The following is a 13,173-nucleotide window of genomic DNA, read 5'->3' as shown; positions in this document are numbered from 1 at the left end:
TTATACTTTTTAATGCTCATCTTGCACTAGCTGGACTTCACGCATTAGGTGATAAGCGAAAGTGCAAGGAAAGTCAAACGCCCTTTACAAAAAAGGTAAAACAACATAATTGGACGATTTTGAAGTTTGAGTTTTTTGCCCTACCCTACCTTTTTGAACCGAAGTACACAGATGAAGAACTAGCAAGGCGTGACCTTTCCAACATGATTACGTAATGCGTGAAGTCGCACATCGCAGAGCTAGTGCAAGATGAGCAAACATTTGTGGATAAAAAGTATAGAAATGCTTATATTTTTTAGAAAATGACTGATCGTTTCTCTAGATAAGTCAGCTGGGATCGTGTAGAGCCTTTTGAAGCTGCATTGAAACTGCAATTTGGACCTTCAACCTGTTGGTTTTCACTGAAGTCCACTATATGGAGAACAGTCCTGGAATGTTTTCCTTAAAAACCTTAATTTCTTTTCTACTGAAGAAAGAAAGACATGAACATCTTCAATGACATGGGGGAGATAAATTATCAGGACATTTTTGTGTCAGTGAACTAATCCTTTAAAAGAACCAGTATTTTCTTAGTGTGAAGAACATTTTAATCATCTGAAGACCCTTTTTCCACTATAAAGAGCCTTTTGTGGAATGGAAAGGTTCTATGGATGTTAAAGATTCTTTGTGGGACCATCAATGCCAATAAAGAACCTTTATTTTTAAGAGTGTAGGATATTCAATGAGAACTGTAAGACAGGATTTGACATCTGAATGTGTGAAATTTTTATTGTAGATGTGAAGTAATCCTTTAGGAACTTTTCACTGAAAGTGAGGGAACCAACAATGGTTCTGTTATGGTTCTGTTGAGAATGGTTCTGTTACTTTTCACTGAAAGTGTGGGAACCAACAATGGTTCTGTTATGGTTCTGTTGAGAATGGTTCTGTTACTTTTCACTGAAAGTGTGGGAACCAACAATGGTTCTGTTATGGTTCTGTTGAGAATGGTTCTGTTACTTTTCACTGAAAGTGTGGGAACCAACAATGGTTCTGTTATGGTTCTGTTGAGAATGGTTCTGTTACTTTTCACTGAAAGTGTGGGAACCAACAATGGTTCTGTTATGGTTCTGTTGAGAATGGTTCTGTTACTTTTCACTGAAAGTGTGGGAACCAACAATGGTTCTGTTATGGCATCACTGTGAAAACTTTTCCAAACCAGACTTGCTTTCTTCTATTGAATGCAAAACATGTTTTTTAAAAATGTTGGTGACCAAACAGCTTCGGTTCCCATTGACTTCCATGTGTTTTTGTCCATACAATAGAAGTCATTGAGAACCGAAACTGTTTGATCACCAACATTCTTCAAATTATCTTATTTAATGTTCACACAAGTCCTACAGACTTGAAACAACATGAGTAAATGATGACATAATTTTCGTTTTGGGTGGATTATCGCTTTAATCGGCCTAATTGTTAATATATTTTTCCCACAGTGTAAAATTAAAATCGCACTAAATTACCTTGTTAAATTGACAGCCCTACTTAAAACATTTCTTAGCCTCTGCAAACAATTCATCTCTGCCACAGAGAGACACAGGTTCCTGAGCCCCTTGGATCAGAGCCTCCATTTATAGAGACTGCAAGAACCTGCACAAATCGCCTCCAAATTGGGCCATGCGTGACGGATGATCCTGACCCGTATATATGCCACTGTATTCATCGTGTGGGTGCACTGTTGTGAAACAGCCAAATTAGATCCTCCGGAAGTGGCCGGGGAGCGGCGAGAGTGCGAAGGTGGGATGGAAGTCGTCACACAAAAACCTCGTCGTCATTAGCGGAGGAACGAAGCGGCCAGAGCAGTGTCCAGCATCGTGAGGAAATTTGGCTTTTAAATGCAAACTTTTTATGAAGTTTATGTATATGCTGTTGTCTAGTTCATGTTTTTTCTGTCTTTTCTACATTATCACTGGAAATATTCAGTAGTATTAATTCTGTTGCTCAGGTGCTTCCCTTACTTGAAACACGTTGCGTATGTTTACATGCATCTAAACAGCATGTCGTTCCACACTGAATCCTGTTTAATAGACGTATCACAGTTCCTCAGAGAGCTGGAGGTGGAACAGGCTGTTTGGATGTATTCACAAAGCAACAGGAAGCACATAAAACGAGACGAAATATAGACGCAAACCGTGTACTGTGGGCTTGTTTGTGATTTGTGAGGCCTGTTGAAGGATGTTTGTCGATGTTTCCTCCGCAGATTCCTTCTATGATGTGGTCACAGTAGGAGCTCCGGCAGCCCATTCGCAAGGCTTCAAGAACGGAGGCTTGCAGAAACTGCTCAGCAAATACGAATCCGAGAAGAAGAGGTCAGTCTCCACATGTTCACACGTGTCTCTTCTGATTACTTTGCTCTGGTGATGGAGAATGATTTTCTGACAGCTGTATATGAAACCATGAAAGCCTCCGTTTGTGCATCAGACACTCACCACCATCCTTCTGTAGAGATGGAAAATAGAGAAGTTCGCAAAATATGTCACTTCTGTCATTTGCATGGATACGATTTTATACAAGATTAATCTGTCAACATGACACCACCGAGGAGTTTTTTCATTTAATGAAATATTATAAATTCATTCAATCCTTGTCATCCATGTCTAAAACTAAAAATTGATTTTGAAGAACCTTATTTTGAGACCACAGACTGTCAAGCTACAAAGCGCTATGAAAACAACATAAATGTGGTACATATTGATGGCGGCGAGTCTCAATATCGTGCACTGAGGCAAATGAACGTGTAAATTGATTATTTCGCTGGAGAGAAATAAGCCGCGTGAGCTGTAGCACGTTTAGACTTATTTCTAGGGAACTGTGCGAAGGTTGCATCATTCGGAAGCTGAACTCTAATCCGCATGCACATTTTTATCTTTCTGAAGTCAATGTTGTTAATGTTTTTGCTTTAGGCCTAAATATTTTCCCTCATTAAGACTCTTTAAATTGATCAATCTGTTAATCCAGTCAAATCCAGTTGGTTTCAATGAATGATGGAGGATTTTTTTATTTCACTATTCCCCAAGCTTTGATTCCAGTTGAAAAGCGAGCGCGAACACTGATCCGTGAACCCGACAGAGCTGTGAATTTCTGCCACATCGATACGGAATGAAGTCTGGATTTACAGTTTGTCCGGGATTTCATGTTCATACACACAACACTATAGAAGTAGAGAAAACTTACGGCCATATCCTACACAATTACTAACTTTCAGGAAATAAGAACCACATTCTAGAGGGGAATAGTATATTTATTTAGTTAGTTATATTCTGGTCCTCGAATCTGATTGGCTGGGAGCCTTTTCCAGCAGTGCAATATTCTAGTGACAAAAGCACCCCAACCATTTTACCATTTGCATCACTCCGCTTGTCATCAACTGTATCAAAACTGAATAATTTTCTCACCCTTAAATTGTTGTTTTTATAGCTTGTTGCTATATTGTTGCTAGGCTGTTGCAGGATAGAAGAAAATGTTTTGGATGTTTGCATGTGCGTGTTACTGTTAACATGTTGCAATGCGGATTCTAAGGGTGGTGTATGTGGTTGCTAGAGTGTTGCTAGGTGTTTCTTAAAGGGGTGGTTCATTGCGATTTCACTTTTTTAACGTTAGTTAGTGTGTAATGTTGCTGTTTGCGCATAACCAATATCTGCAAAGTTACGATGCTGAAAGTTCAATGTAAACGGAGATATCGTCTTTTAAAATTCTGGCAGTTTAATGCCTACAAAAACGGCTGGTAGGGACTACAACAAGTTACTTCCTGGGTTCGTGACATCACAATCCCAGATAAACCCCGCCCTCGGGAAAAGGCAGCAAAGGTGGCGAGGCCATGCTGCGCTGCTTTAGAGAAGAGGAAGAGAAAACTGGGTGCACGGAAAAATCTGTTCATATATGAATCACGATTCTGTCTTCTAACGATTCTAATGGATTCATAAGTTTCAAAATCAATGTTCTAAAGCAGTGGTTCTTAATACTGTTCCTCGCGTTCCCCTGCTCTGCACACGCTCTGCATCTCTCTCTCTCTCTCTCATTCAGCTCAGCTCCAACAATAAACTGTTACAATTATACACTTATTTTCACATAGCTATGAGAAGCATTAAACATGGATGCGCGTGCAGTTGCCGTACTGTATTAACGCTTTAATCTGGATAAAACAGTATATTAAAAGCTAACATAAGCAGTAACATTTACAAATAACAGCGTATCTAAAAGTATGAGGCAACAACAAACAGAAAAAAGCGGGACGTGCACTAGACGCACACTAGAGGCGGTTTAGCCAATCACAACACACTGGACTAGCTAACCAATCAGAGCCCATCGCCTATTTCTGAGGGAGGGGCTTCATAAAAGAAGGAAATGATCCATGCTTTCTCAGAGAAGGGACAGAGCGGTGTGGAATAAAGGTAAATTATGTGAAAAATAAAGCATTAACACATGTTAGACTGCACCCCATAAACAATCAAGCCTAGAAAAAAGCCAGTGAACCACCCCTTTAAGACATTCTGAGTGGTTTTCAGTGTGTTGCTATATGCGATCATGCAGTATTGTGTTGCTATGTAACCTTTTCTTAACCTTTTCTGAGGGGTTTCTAGGGTGTTACTAGGTTAAAAATGTGTTCTGTGTGGATTCTGAAGTGTTTAGTTAAAACATTTTATTTTGTAATTATTATAAATATACATGAATTTTTATGATTTATGCATATTTAATCTTTTTAGCAACCGTTTTATTTTCTGATTGCTGTTATTTTATAATGATTTATTTTAATTTTACATTTTTATGATTTAATTCATTATTAGCTTTTCATTGAACTCATAAATCCCCTGCAGTTCCTTCACAAACCCCAGTTATGTTTATTGAACTTCCTGTTGTTAATAACAGCAAATTGAATATATTTTCTTTTTCTTTGTATTTTTATATCAATATGGTACAAGAATATCCTATTTAAATCAATGTGATGAACAAGTTAGATCAGAAGTAATCTAAAAGTAGTCAGATTACATTACCTAAAATGTGCAATGTAATGATTAAATTACTAACTACAATTTTTGCCATGTAATTTGAAATCAGCTTGTAGGTATTCTATCCAGTACTGTTGGTTGTTAACATGTTGCTCTATGGATTCTAAGGTGTGGTTGCTGAGGTGGTCTAGGTGGTTGTTTGGGTGTCCTGGGTGAATACAAATGTGTTCTGGGAGATTTTATGTGTGTGTTGCTGTGCAGTTGCTCAGATGTTCTAGGTGGTTGATACAGTACATTGCCTTTATCTAGTCTTTTGAGCTTTTTTAGCAGCAGTCTTGCTTAAAATATATCATAATTTGGGCTAAAACCACTTTGCAAGTCTGAATGTGCAATGATTGTACTGTCATGAAGAGTAATAAGTGTTCACTTTCAGCCACAAGTTTAGCTCCAAATTGTTGGTGGAATACATAGTAACAGTGGTCCTGTTGTTTCTCTCTCTAGAGTCCTTAATGACTTTAATAACTTCAGAGTCTCACATTTTCCCAGTTGGATCCTGTTGGCACGACTCTGGAGTCTCTCCTGACGTGTTTGTTGCTCTCAAATGAATTGTGACCGTCTCTTTCTGCCTCAGTCGTCCATCTCGCACTCCTCCTCCTCCATCTTCTGTTCGGTTTGTCCTCACAGAGATGTTTAATTAGAAAGCCTGTGTCTTGACTCTAGCAGCCTGGCAGTCATTGAAGCAGTTCATCTGTCCTTGCCGTCACACCTAACATTTCAACTACGAGTGTTTTCTATTCTCGGTTCTCTGAAGAAGAAGGAAAAGCATGTCATGTCATCTCATCCCTCCTGTGATTTCCATCAGTAAAGAGCTTCACAAGTTTCTCTTGTTCAGTTCTATTTTTGTATTTTGTGAATGATCACAGCTGGCTTTTGTGGATGCAGTCGAGTCTTAGGGGGTGATTTTGTCGACGCGAAGCCGGTCGTGTGAATGTGTCCGTTTTATATCATTTGAGATGTTCTTCTCTCAACCCTCTGAGAACAGACTTATTAAAAACCAAGCAAAGTCCAATTATTTTCTTTACAGTGCCTGGGTTTATATGTTACTGAGCCAGACTGACAGAGGAATACTAGTACAAAGAAATCTTTTCAAAAAGTTTCCAGCCTCCAGTGCTGGGAAGATTTATCAGCGCCACTGATACGAGGCAAGGACATTTGCTGTTTCTACCGGAGAGAAATCAATTTCTGAAAGAGCGTTCGCGCTGCACATTAATCCAGCCTGATACGGACCTCATTTTGTTTCCTTTTTGACTTGGCTAATGTTTTACTTCATGCTCAGATTTGCCTTTTTTATGCCTCACTAGCTAGCAAGTCCTTCTATAGTTGTTTTAAAAAAAAAAAAATTCTATTAAATCAGTGCTGTATTAAATTTGCATATAAAGTTAAAGATGCTTGTAAAAGAGGAAGTTTAAAATGGTTATCATTTGCTCTTCCTTATGTCATTCCAGACCTGTGTGACTTTTTCGTCTGTGGATCACAATTGAAGGTGTTTTGAAGATTGCACTTAGCTGAACTTTTACATGCAATTGCAATAAATGAGGACTGCTTCAAAGGCCACGAAATCACTAAAAAAATTCAGTAAAGTATTTATATGACTTGTGCACCACGGTCCAAGTTGACTGAAGTCGTAGCTTTTTGTGAGAAACTGCTAAAATCATAATCCAGATCAGTCCAATTCGTGTGTGAATCATTCTGACTGGGTTTTGAACTGAATCTTTTGTTTTATCGGAAAGATCTGATTCAAAAAGAATGAATCATTCACTATTCAGCTAAGCGGAGCGGTGACAGGCAGATAGGTGAATTTCACTTAAATTTGGTTTCTTTCTCACACAAAGTTACTTCAAGAGGTTTGGAATATAGTGTACAAGTCTTGTGAACTATTTTTTAGATACTTTTATGGTGCTTTCAAGTCTATTTTAAGGCTTAAAAGCTCCAGTTCTCATTCATTGTAGTTGCATGGGGGAGAAAAGCAACCAAATGCATTCTTAAAAATGTCTCCTTTTGTGTTCCACTAAAGAAAAAGTTTTGGAAAGACACAAATGTGAATAAATGAAGACAAAATTTAGGTTTTGAGGTGAACTATACTTCCATTTTTGGTTGTTTTTTATCTCTTCACACATAAAAGGGACATTCACACAACATGAACACAATGAATGAACACACAATGAATGAACAGTGCAGAAGTGTAGTTGTGTGGTTTAACAGACAAGGAGAGATGAGCTCTTGAGCACACACATAATCATTCACGCATCCACCCAGACCTTACTGGAAAGCAACCTTTTAGCATTTTCTTTGATTAGAAGACAAATAATAGGACAGACACAATTCTTGGCCATTGCTAATGAATCACAGGAAAAAGGGTGCTGGGGAAAAAAAGACGCTGAGAGCGAAATGAAAGAGCCATCTGTCTTTTCTTCTGCCTGAAGAGCGAGGCAGGAAAGGCGGCCGGAGAGCGATCAGACCGATCTATCAGGTCAGGGGTGGACGCTCGGCCCGATGTAATATGCGGCTACAATGGCTGTGTGAGAGCCAATCAATATCCATTTCTCCGGTTCCCTGAGGCCGCCTCCAAGCCCAAGCAGTTATTTCTCTTTAACTTCCACGACAGTCCAAGAGCATCTTATTTGCTTTTAATTTGAGCATGTCGGCATGACTAGAATGTTCTGTCGTTTAGCAGTCGATTTGCTCGCTGCACAAAGATAATCGTCTCCTTCCAGATGGCGTGAATGGGTGCATTTGAGTGTGTGTACTTTGACTACATCCCAGCAACGTTCTCAGAACTTTGGCTAGCATTCTGGCAAGGTTCTCTCAAAGTTATGAACAAACATTGTTCCAGCCTAGATTATAGAATGTTCATTCAAAGCTTTCAAATCTGGGTAATGTTCTTAAAATGTTCACAGAAGAACATAATTTATACATTCATGAAACTTTTTTTCATGAATTCATGGAACGTTATTTATATATTCATAGAACATCGATGGAATGTTATTGATATATTCCTGAAACATTGATGGAACGTTATTGAAATATTCGTAGAACATCAACAGAACAATATTGATATATTTGTGGAACATCAATATATTTGTGGAACATTAATGGAACATTATTGATATATTCGTGGAACATTGATAGAACCTTATTGATATATTCCTGGAACATCATTGGAATGTTGTTGATATATTCCTGGAACATCAATGGAATATTGTTGATATATTCGTGGCACATTGATAAACGTTATTGATATATTTGTGCAACATTGATGGAAGTTTTATATATATATATATATATATATATTCGTAGAACATCAATAGAACAATATTGATATATTCAAGGAACATCAATATATTTGTGGAACATTAATGGAACATTATTGATATACTCGTGGAACATTGATAAAACGTTATTGATATATTTGTGCAACATTGATGTAATGTTATTGATTGTTCCTGGAACATCAATGGAACATTATTGATGTATTCGTGGAACATCGATAGCACCTTATTGATATATTCCTGGAACATCAATGGAATGTTGTTGATATATTCGTGGAACGTTATTGACATATTCCAGGAACATCGATGAAATGTTATTGATATATTTGTGAAACACCAATGGAATGTTCAATATTCATGGAACATTGATGGAAAATTATTTATCTAATCATAAAAAGATCGGTGGAATGTTATTTATGTAATCATGGAACATTGGTGGAAAGTTGTATATTGGTGGAATATTGGTAATGTTATTTATGAATTCTTGGAACATTTTTCTGAAACTCTTTATTTGGATGTTCATTTTCTAAAAGTTGCTACTTGTTTCAGAATGTTCAGAGAATATTCAAATGCAGCATTCCTGTAATGTTTCCTAAATGGAATACACATTTTTTGTATTTTGAATTTGATTAAATACATTTTCAGAGAATGCTCAGAAATAACATTTTCTTAACTCGATGGAAACATTAGCAAAACGTTATTATTTTTGTTTGCTTAGATGAGTGTTATGAATGTAACGGATATCTTTCTCCATATTACAAGCTGGGTTCCTGATAAACTGGCACTAAATATCACTAACAAAAGTAGGAGAAGCCACTGAATATAATAATTTTCATATATAATAAATTACTTGCACCTCAGACGAAACACCATAAATGCGGCCATTGCTTTCGGAGGTGGATGCCTGCTGTTTGGGAACGCAGTCAGTTCTAGGAGGCAATTATACAGAAATACTTTGTTGACTTGACAGACTTTGCTCGGGCATTTCAGAATGACCATAACAACATTTCAGATGCTGTGCAATGAGATCAGTCCGCTGGTTAGTCAGGTGAATTTATCCGATAAATGCATTTCCATCTCCTGTTATACACATTAACCCTTTTTCGCACAAGTCAAAATGCACTTCAAGTGAGCATAAAAACATTTGAGCGAATTAAGGGATTTTCTTTTTCGAAATTTGGGGTTTTCATCACTCGTTTCTAAAGATACTTCAAAATTCACATAAAAACAGGATGATGGAAACGTAGCTACAGACTCCCAGCAGCGGTTTGTAATGGCTGGCCTGGTGTTAACTCTCATCCTGTGGCATACACATCTCTCTCTCTCTCTGCCTTTCTATTTGTACATTTAATTAGAGATTCACCAGAGACGTGGCCTGATTGCACTGAAGGGCTTGGCGTTTCCTTTTCTCTCATTAGCATCATTTTTTATTTCCATTGATCGTTTGTGAACATCTAGACAGCACACTTACAGATCTTCCTGGGTGTATGGAGGATGTGGCTAATGGTAGTGCTCCTTTGAAATATTTCCTGCTGTTCTGCGGCCAAACGTCCCCCATGCTGTGTGTGTGATGCTGCGGTGTAGATTATTTTAGGCTAGTTATGCACTCTTTTGAAGAACACACTGTTAATTGCTAATAGACTCAGGAGTAGACAGTATATTTAATTTAACGACGTGTTTTAATTGAAGATACTTTGACTCTGTAGCTGCCCAAGCTATAAGCTTGACACAAAAGCAATAAGGTTATCAATACTCAAACAAAAATGTGTGAAATTTAATATATTTGTAATTTACATTTACTAATCAAATTAAACAAAACCATATTTTATTGACATCCATAAGAACAATAAATAAATACTGCTGTTTTTAACAATCATATAATCTTTATAATTTATGTAATTTGTTTGTACAAAAAAATATTACATGAAACACTAACTTAAAAAAATTATACAAATCTATTTATATTTTAATATAATATTTATGATTTAATAATTTATATAAAAAATATTATTTATTTTGCAATCATATGATATATTTAATTATGTAATATATAAATATTTTAACAATTGTTTTAACAATATATTTAAAATACTATCTAATATTTTATATATATTTTATATATAATATAAACAACATTCAAAAACAGCACTAAACAGAAGTATATTAATTTATTTGTATTCAAAATATTTATAATTATAATTTCTAATTCTGAATTTATATATAAAAATGATATATTTTGTAATCATATATGATATTATATCTAGTTTATATATATATATATATATATATATATATATATACATATATTAAAAACATTTGTAATTATATAATTAATATACTGCTGTTTAGTGCTGTTTTTTTATTTTATTTTTTTTACATTAGATAGTATTTAAAAAATATTACATTTTTTGTATATCAACTGACTGGTGATTCATTCTATTGAACTGGTTAATTAAAATGAACCAGATGAACAAACTGACTTGCTAAAATGAATCTGATTACTATGCTAATGCTATTTGCTCAGTTTCAGTATGCCGTCTACTTGGAGAGTCTGTAGAGACAGTCAGGCACACATGTAAATGAAAATGCAAAAACCTCCACAGGTTGTGTCTGGTGTTTGAGATTGGGAGCAGTGGCTGGAGGGTTTGTGATGAATGAGTCAGGTGCTTCTCTCTACCGCTAGTCATCCCGGCACAAATGCTGTTTTCCTGAACCTGGGTTGATAAAGAAGCTCTTCAGACGAGATCAGCTCTGGCTCTCCTGAGGTGCGCGGCCGACGAGTCATTAGCTGTGGCACCGGGTCTCAGGTGGCATTATGGGGATGTGATTCCTGTCAATCACCTCCTAATAAACTGCCTTTCCTTTGCTTGATTTTAGGACACTGCTGGTAATGTTTTGTTTCATCAGTATCAGAGATGATTTGCTGCCACACACCGCATTACTGTACAACTACTAATTTATCGTATTGCAGCAAAGTACACAAGTTAATTACTAAAATGGCACAAAACAGTGAGGATCTCAATAATTTTTTATTAGATGTTTTTAATGTATATTTATGCATTATAAATATTAAAATATTTATTGTGCCACCAAAAAATTAAAATGACACACTGGGAGCATTACTGTGAGTGATTCAAATTAATCTGTGAAACTATTTTGAAAACAGATCGTTATAATTATCGTCTATTTTTGAACCAGTTCATTGAAATTAACTCTCTGAATGAATCTATTTGATTGAATTTAATTACAATTTGTGAACACTTTTGAGTGATGGCTCAAATGTTTTAAGTCTATTTTAGAACCATCCAAAGGAATTGAATCGCTAAAACAGATCATTCAAATATTTTTTTCTAATCACTGTTGAGTGGTGAACAAATCTGTGAATCTATTTTTAATTCATTCATTGAAACAAGCTGTCTGAATGAATCAATTCATTAAAACAACACTGTTGAGCGTTGACTCAAATGATTCGGTGAATCTGTTTTTAAACCAGTTGATCGCAATGAACCAGTCGAATGAACTGAATCACAAAGAGAAACGAAGTGAATCGCTAAAACAGACAGTTCAGTGACTTTTCAAAACGGTGATAAAGGAATCTATTTTTGGCATCTATTAAGTGAATCTATTTTTGAACCAACTCATTGAAATGAACTGTCTGAATTAATCAATTTGCTAAAAAAAAACTCTCTTATGAACACATTTGAGTAATGACTCCAATTAATTGACAAAACCTTTTTTAAACCAATTCATAGAATTGATTTTAACAAATCAGTTTGATTTAACCAAACTGGCTTTAATTGTAAGCACTATTCCATGATGACTCAAATTAACTGGTAAATAAATTTTTTGCCTTAGTCTTTTTGAGCAAATTGATTCTCTAAAACAGACTATTTGTGAATACAATTAATTGAACGAATCAGAAGATTTACTTTTTTTTACCTAACCATTAAAACTTTGACCAAACTGGTTCAGTCTGTACTAATGATAGTGACTGTATTTAATTCTCTGTATTAAATCAGATCACAAAAAAATAAAAGAAATGATGCAGTGTTCGTCAGGCTATACACAGATACTTGAGAATGAGAATGTAGTTATTACAAAAGAAGAATTCAAGGCACTTCTTCTGGTCCAAAAAGGTTAAAAAGCCTTTATTTACATTTTGACCATCTCAATAATGATGCATTTCATCCTTCGGCCTTCCTCAGAATCAGGCATGCTGATGGCACTAGGGATGAGGGGTGACATGACCCCCCTCCACTATGCACATTAGCCTAAGTAGTGGCGCCCCAGCCCGCCGCTCCTTAAAGGGGTCATAGGATGCTACATGCACTTTTACAAGTAGTTTAAACTGAAATATGTGTTGGCAGTGTGTACACAACCACCCTATAATGATAAAAATCGACCCAGTGTTTTTTTTTTATCTCGTTAAATCATTTCCCCTTTCTCAAATCAAGCCGATCTCAGATGCCTGTCTGTGTGACGTCACACAGACAGGCCCCTCCCATGATAGTTTGAAGAATGACTCCTAAGCGATTGAGGTGTTCTGTCGTTGGATGTAATAATGAACATAGCAGTCCTCATTTACTCCCGACATCTGAGCCGCTGAAGACGCAGTGGATTACATTGTTTCTGAAGGGAATGCGCCCCCGATTTACATAAACGCATCTATGTTCGCGCAAATCATTCGTGATCCAGCCTCATCTACAGAAGAAGTGAGTATAATGTTTTGTAATGAATCTTTGCAAATCGCCTTTCCTAATAATGTGCTAATTAGCCAGTTTCACAATGAATGCGGCTAAAGTAAACAGTCTCTCTGAGAGCAGCTCGGAAGAGAGGGGCGGGGTCAGCAGAGCTCATTAACA

General features: G+C 36.4%; 1 protein-coding gene across 1 annotated transcript in view; it reads left to right on the top strand.

Annotated features, from left to right (window-relative positions):
* The window catches only part of LOC107598548 (type II inositol 3,4-bisphosphate 4-phosphatase), a 164,806-nt gene that overhangs the window by 110,561 nt on the left and 41,072 nt on the right, over positions 1–13,173 (top strand). Inside the window, exon 9 of the mRNA XM_016289922.1 lies at positions 2,237–2,345. Within this exon, the coding sequence (XP_016145408.1) occupies positions 2,237–2,345 (109 nt within the window). The remainder of the gene's footprint in view (positions 1–2,236; positions 2,346–13,173) is intronic.

The sequence above is a fragment of the Sinocyclocheilus grahami genome, unplaced genomic scaffold (genome assembly GCF_001515645.1).
Source record: "Sinocyclocheilus grahami isolate Dianchi unplaced genomic scaffold, SAMN03320097.WGS_v1.1 scaffold252.1, whole genome shotgun sequence".
Classification (NCBI taxonomy): domain Eukaryota; kingdom Metazoa; phylum Chordata; class Actinopteri; order Cypriniformes; family Cyprinidae; genus Sinocyclocheilus; species Sinocyclocheilus grahami.
Note: the sequence above shows the minus strand (reverse complement) of the source record. Positions and strands in the feature narration are given on the sequence as shown.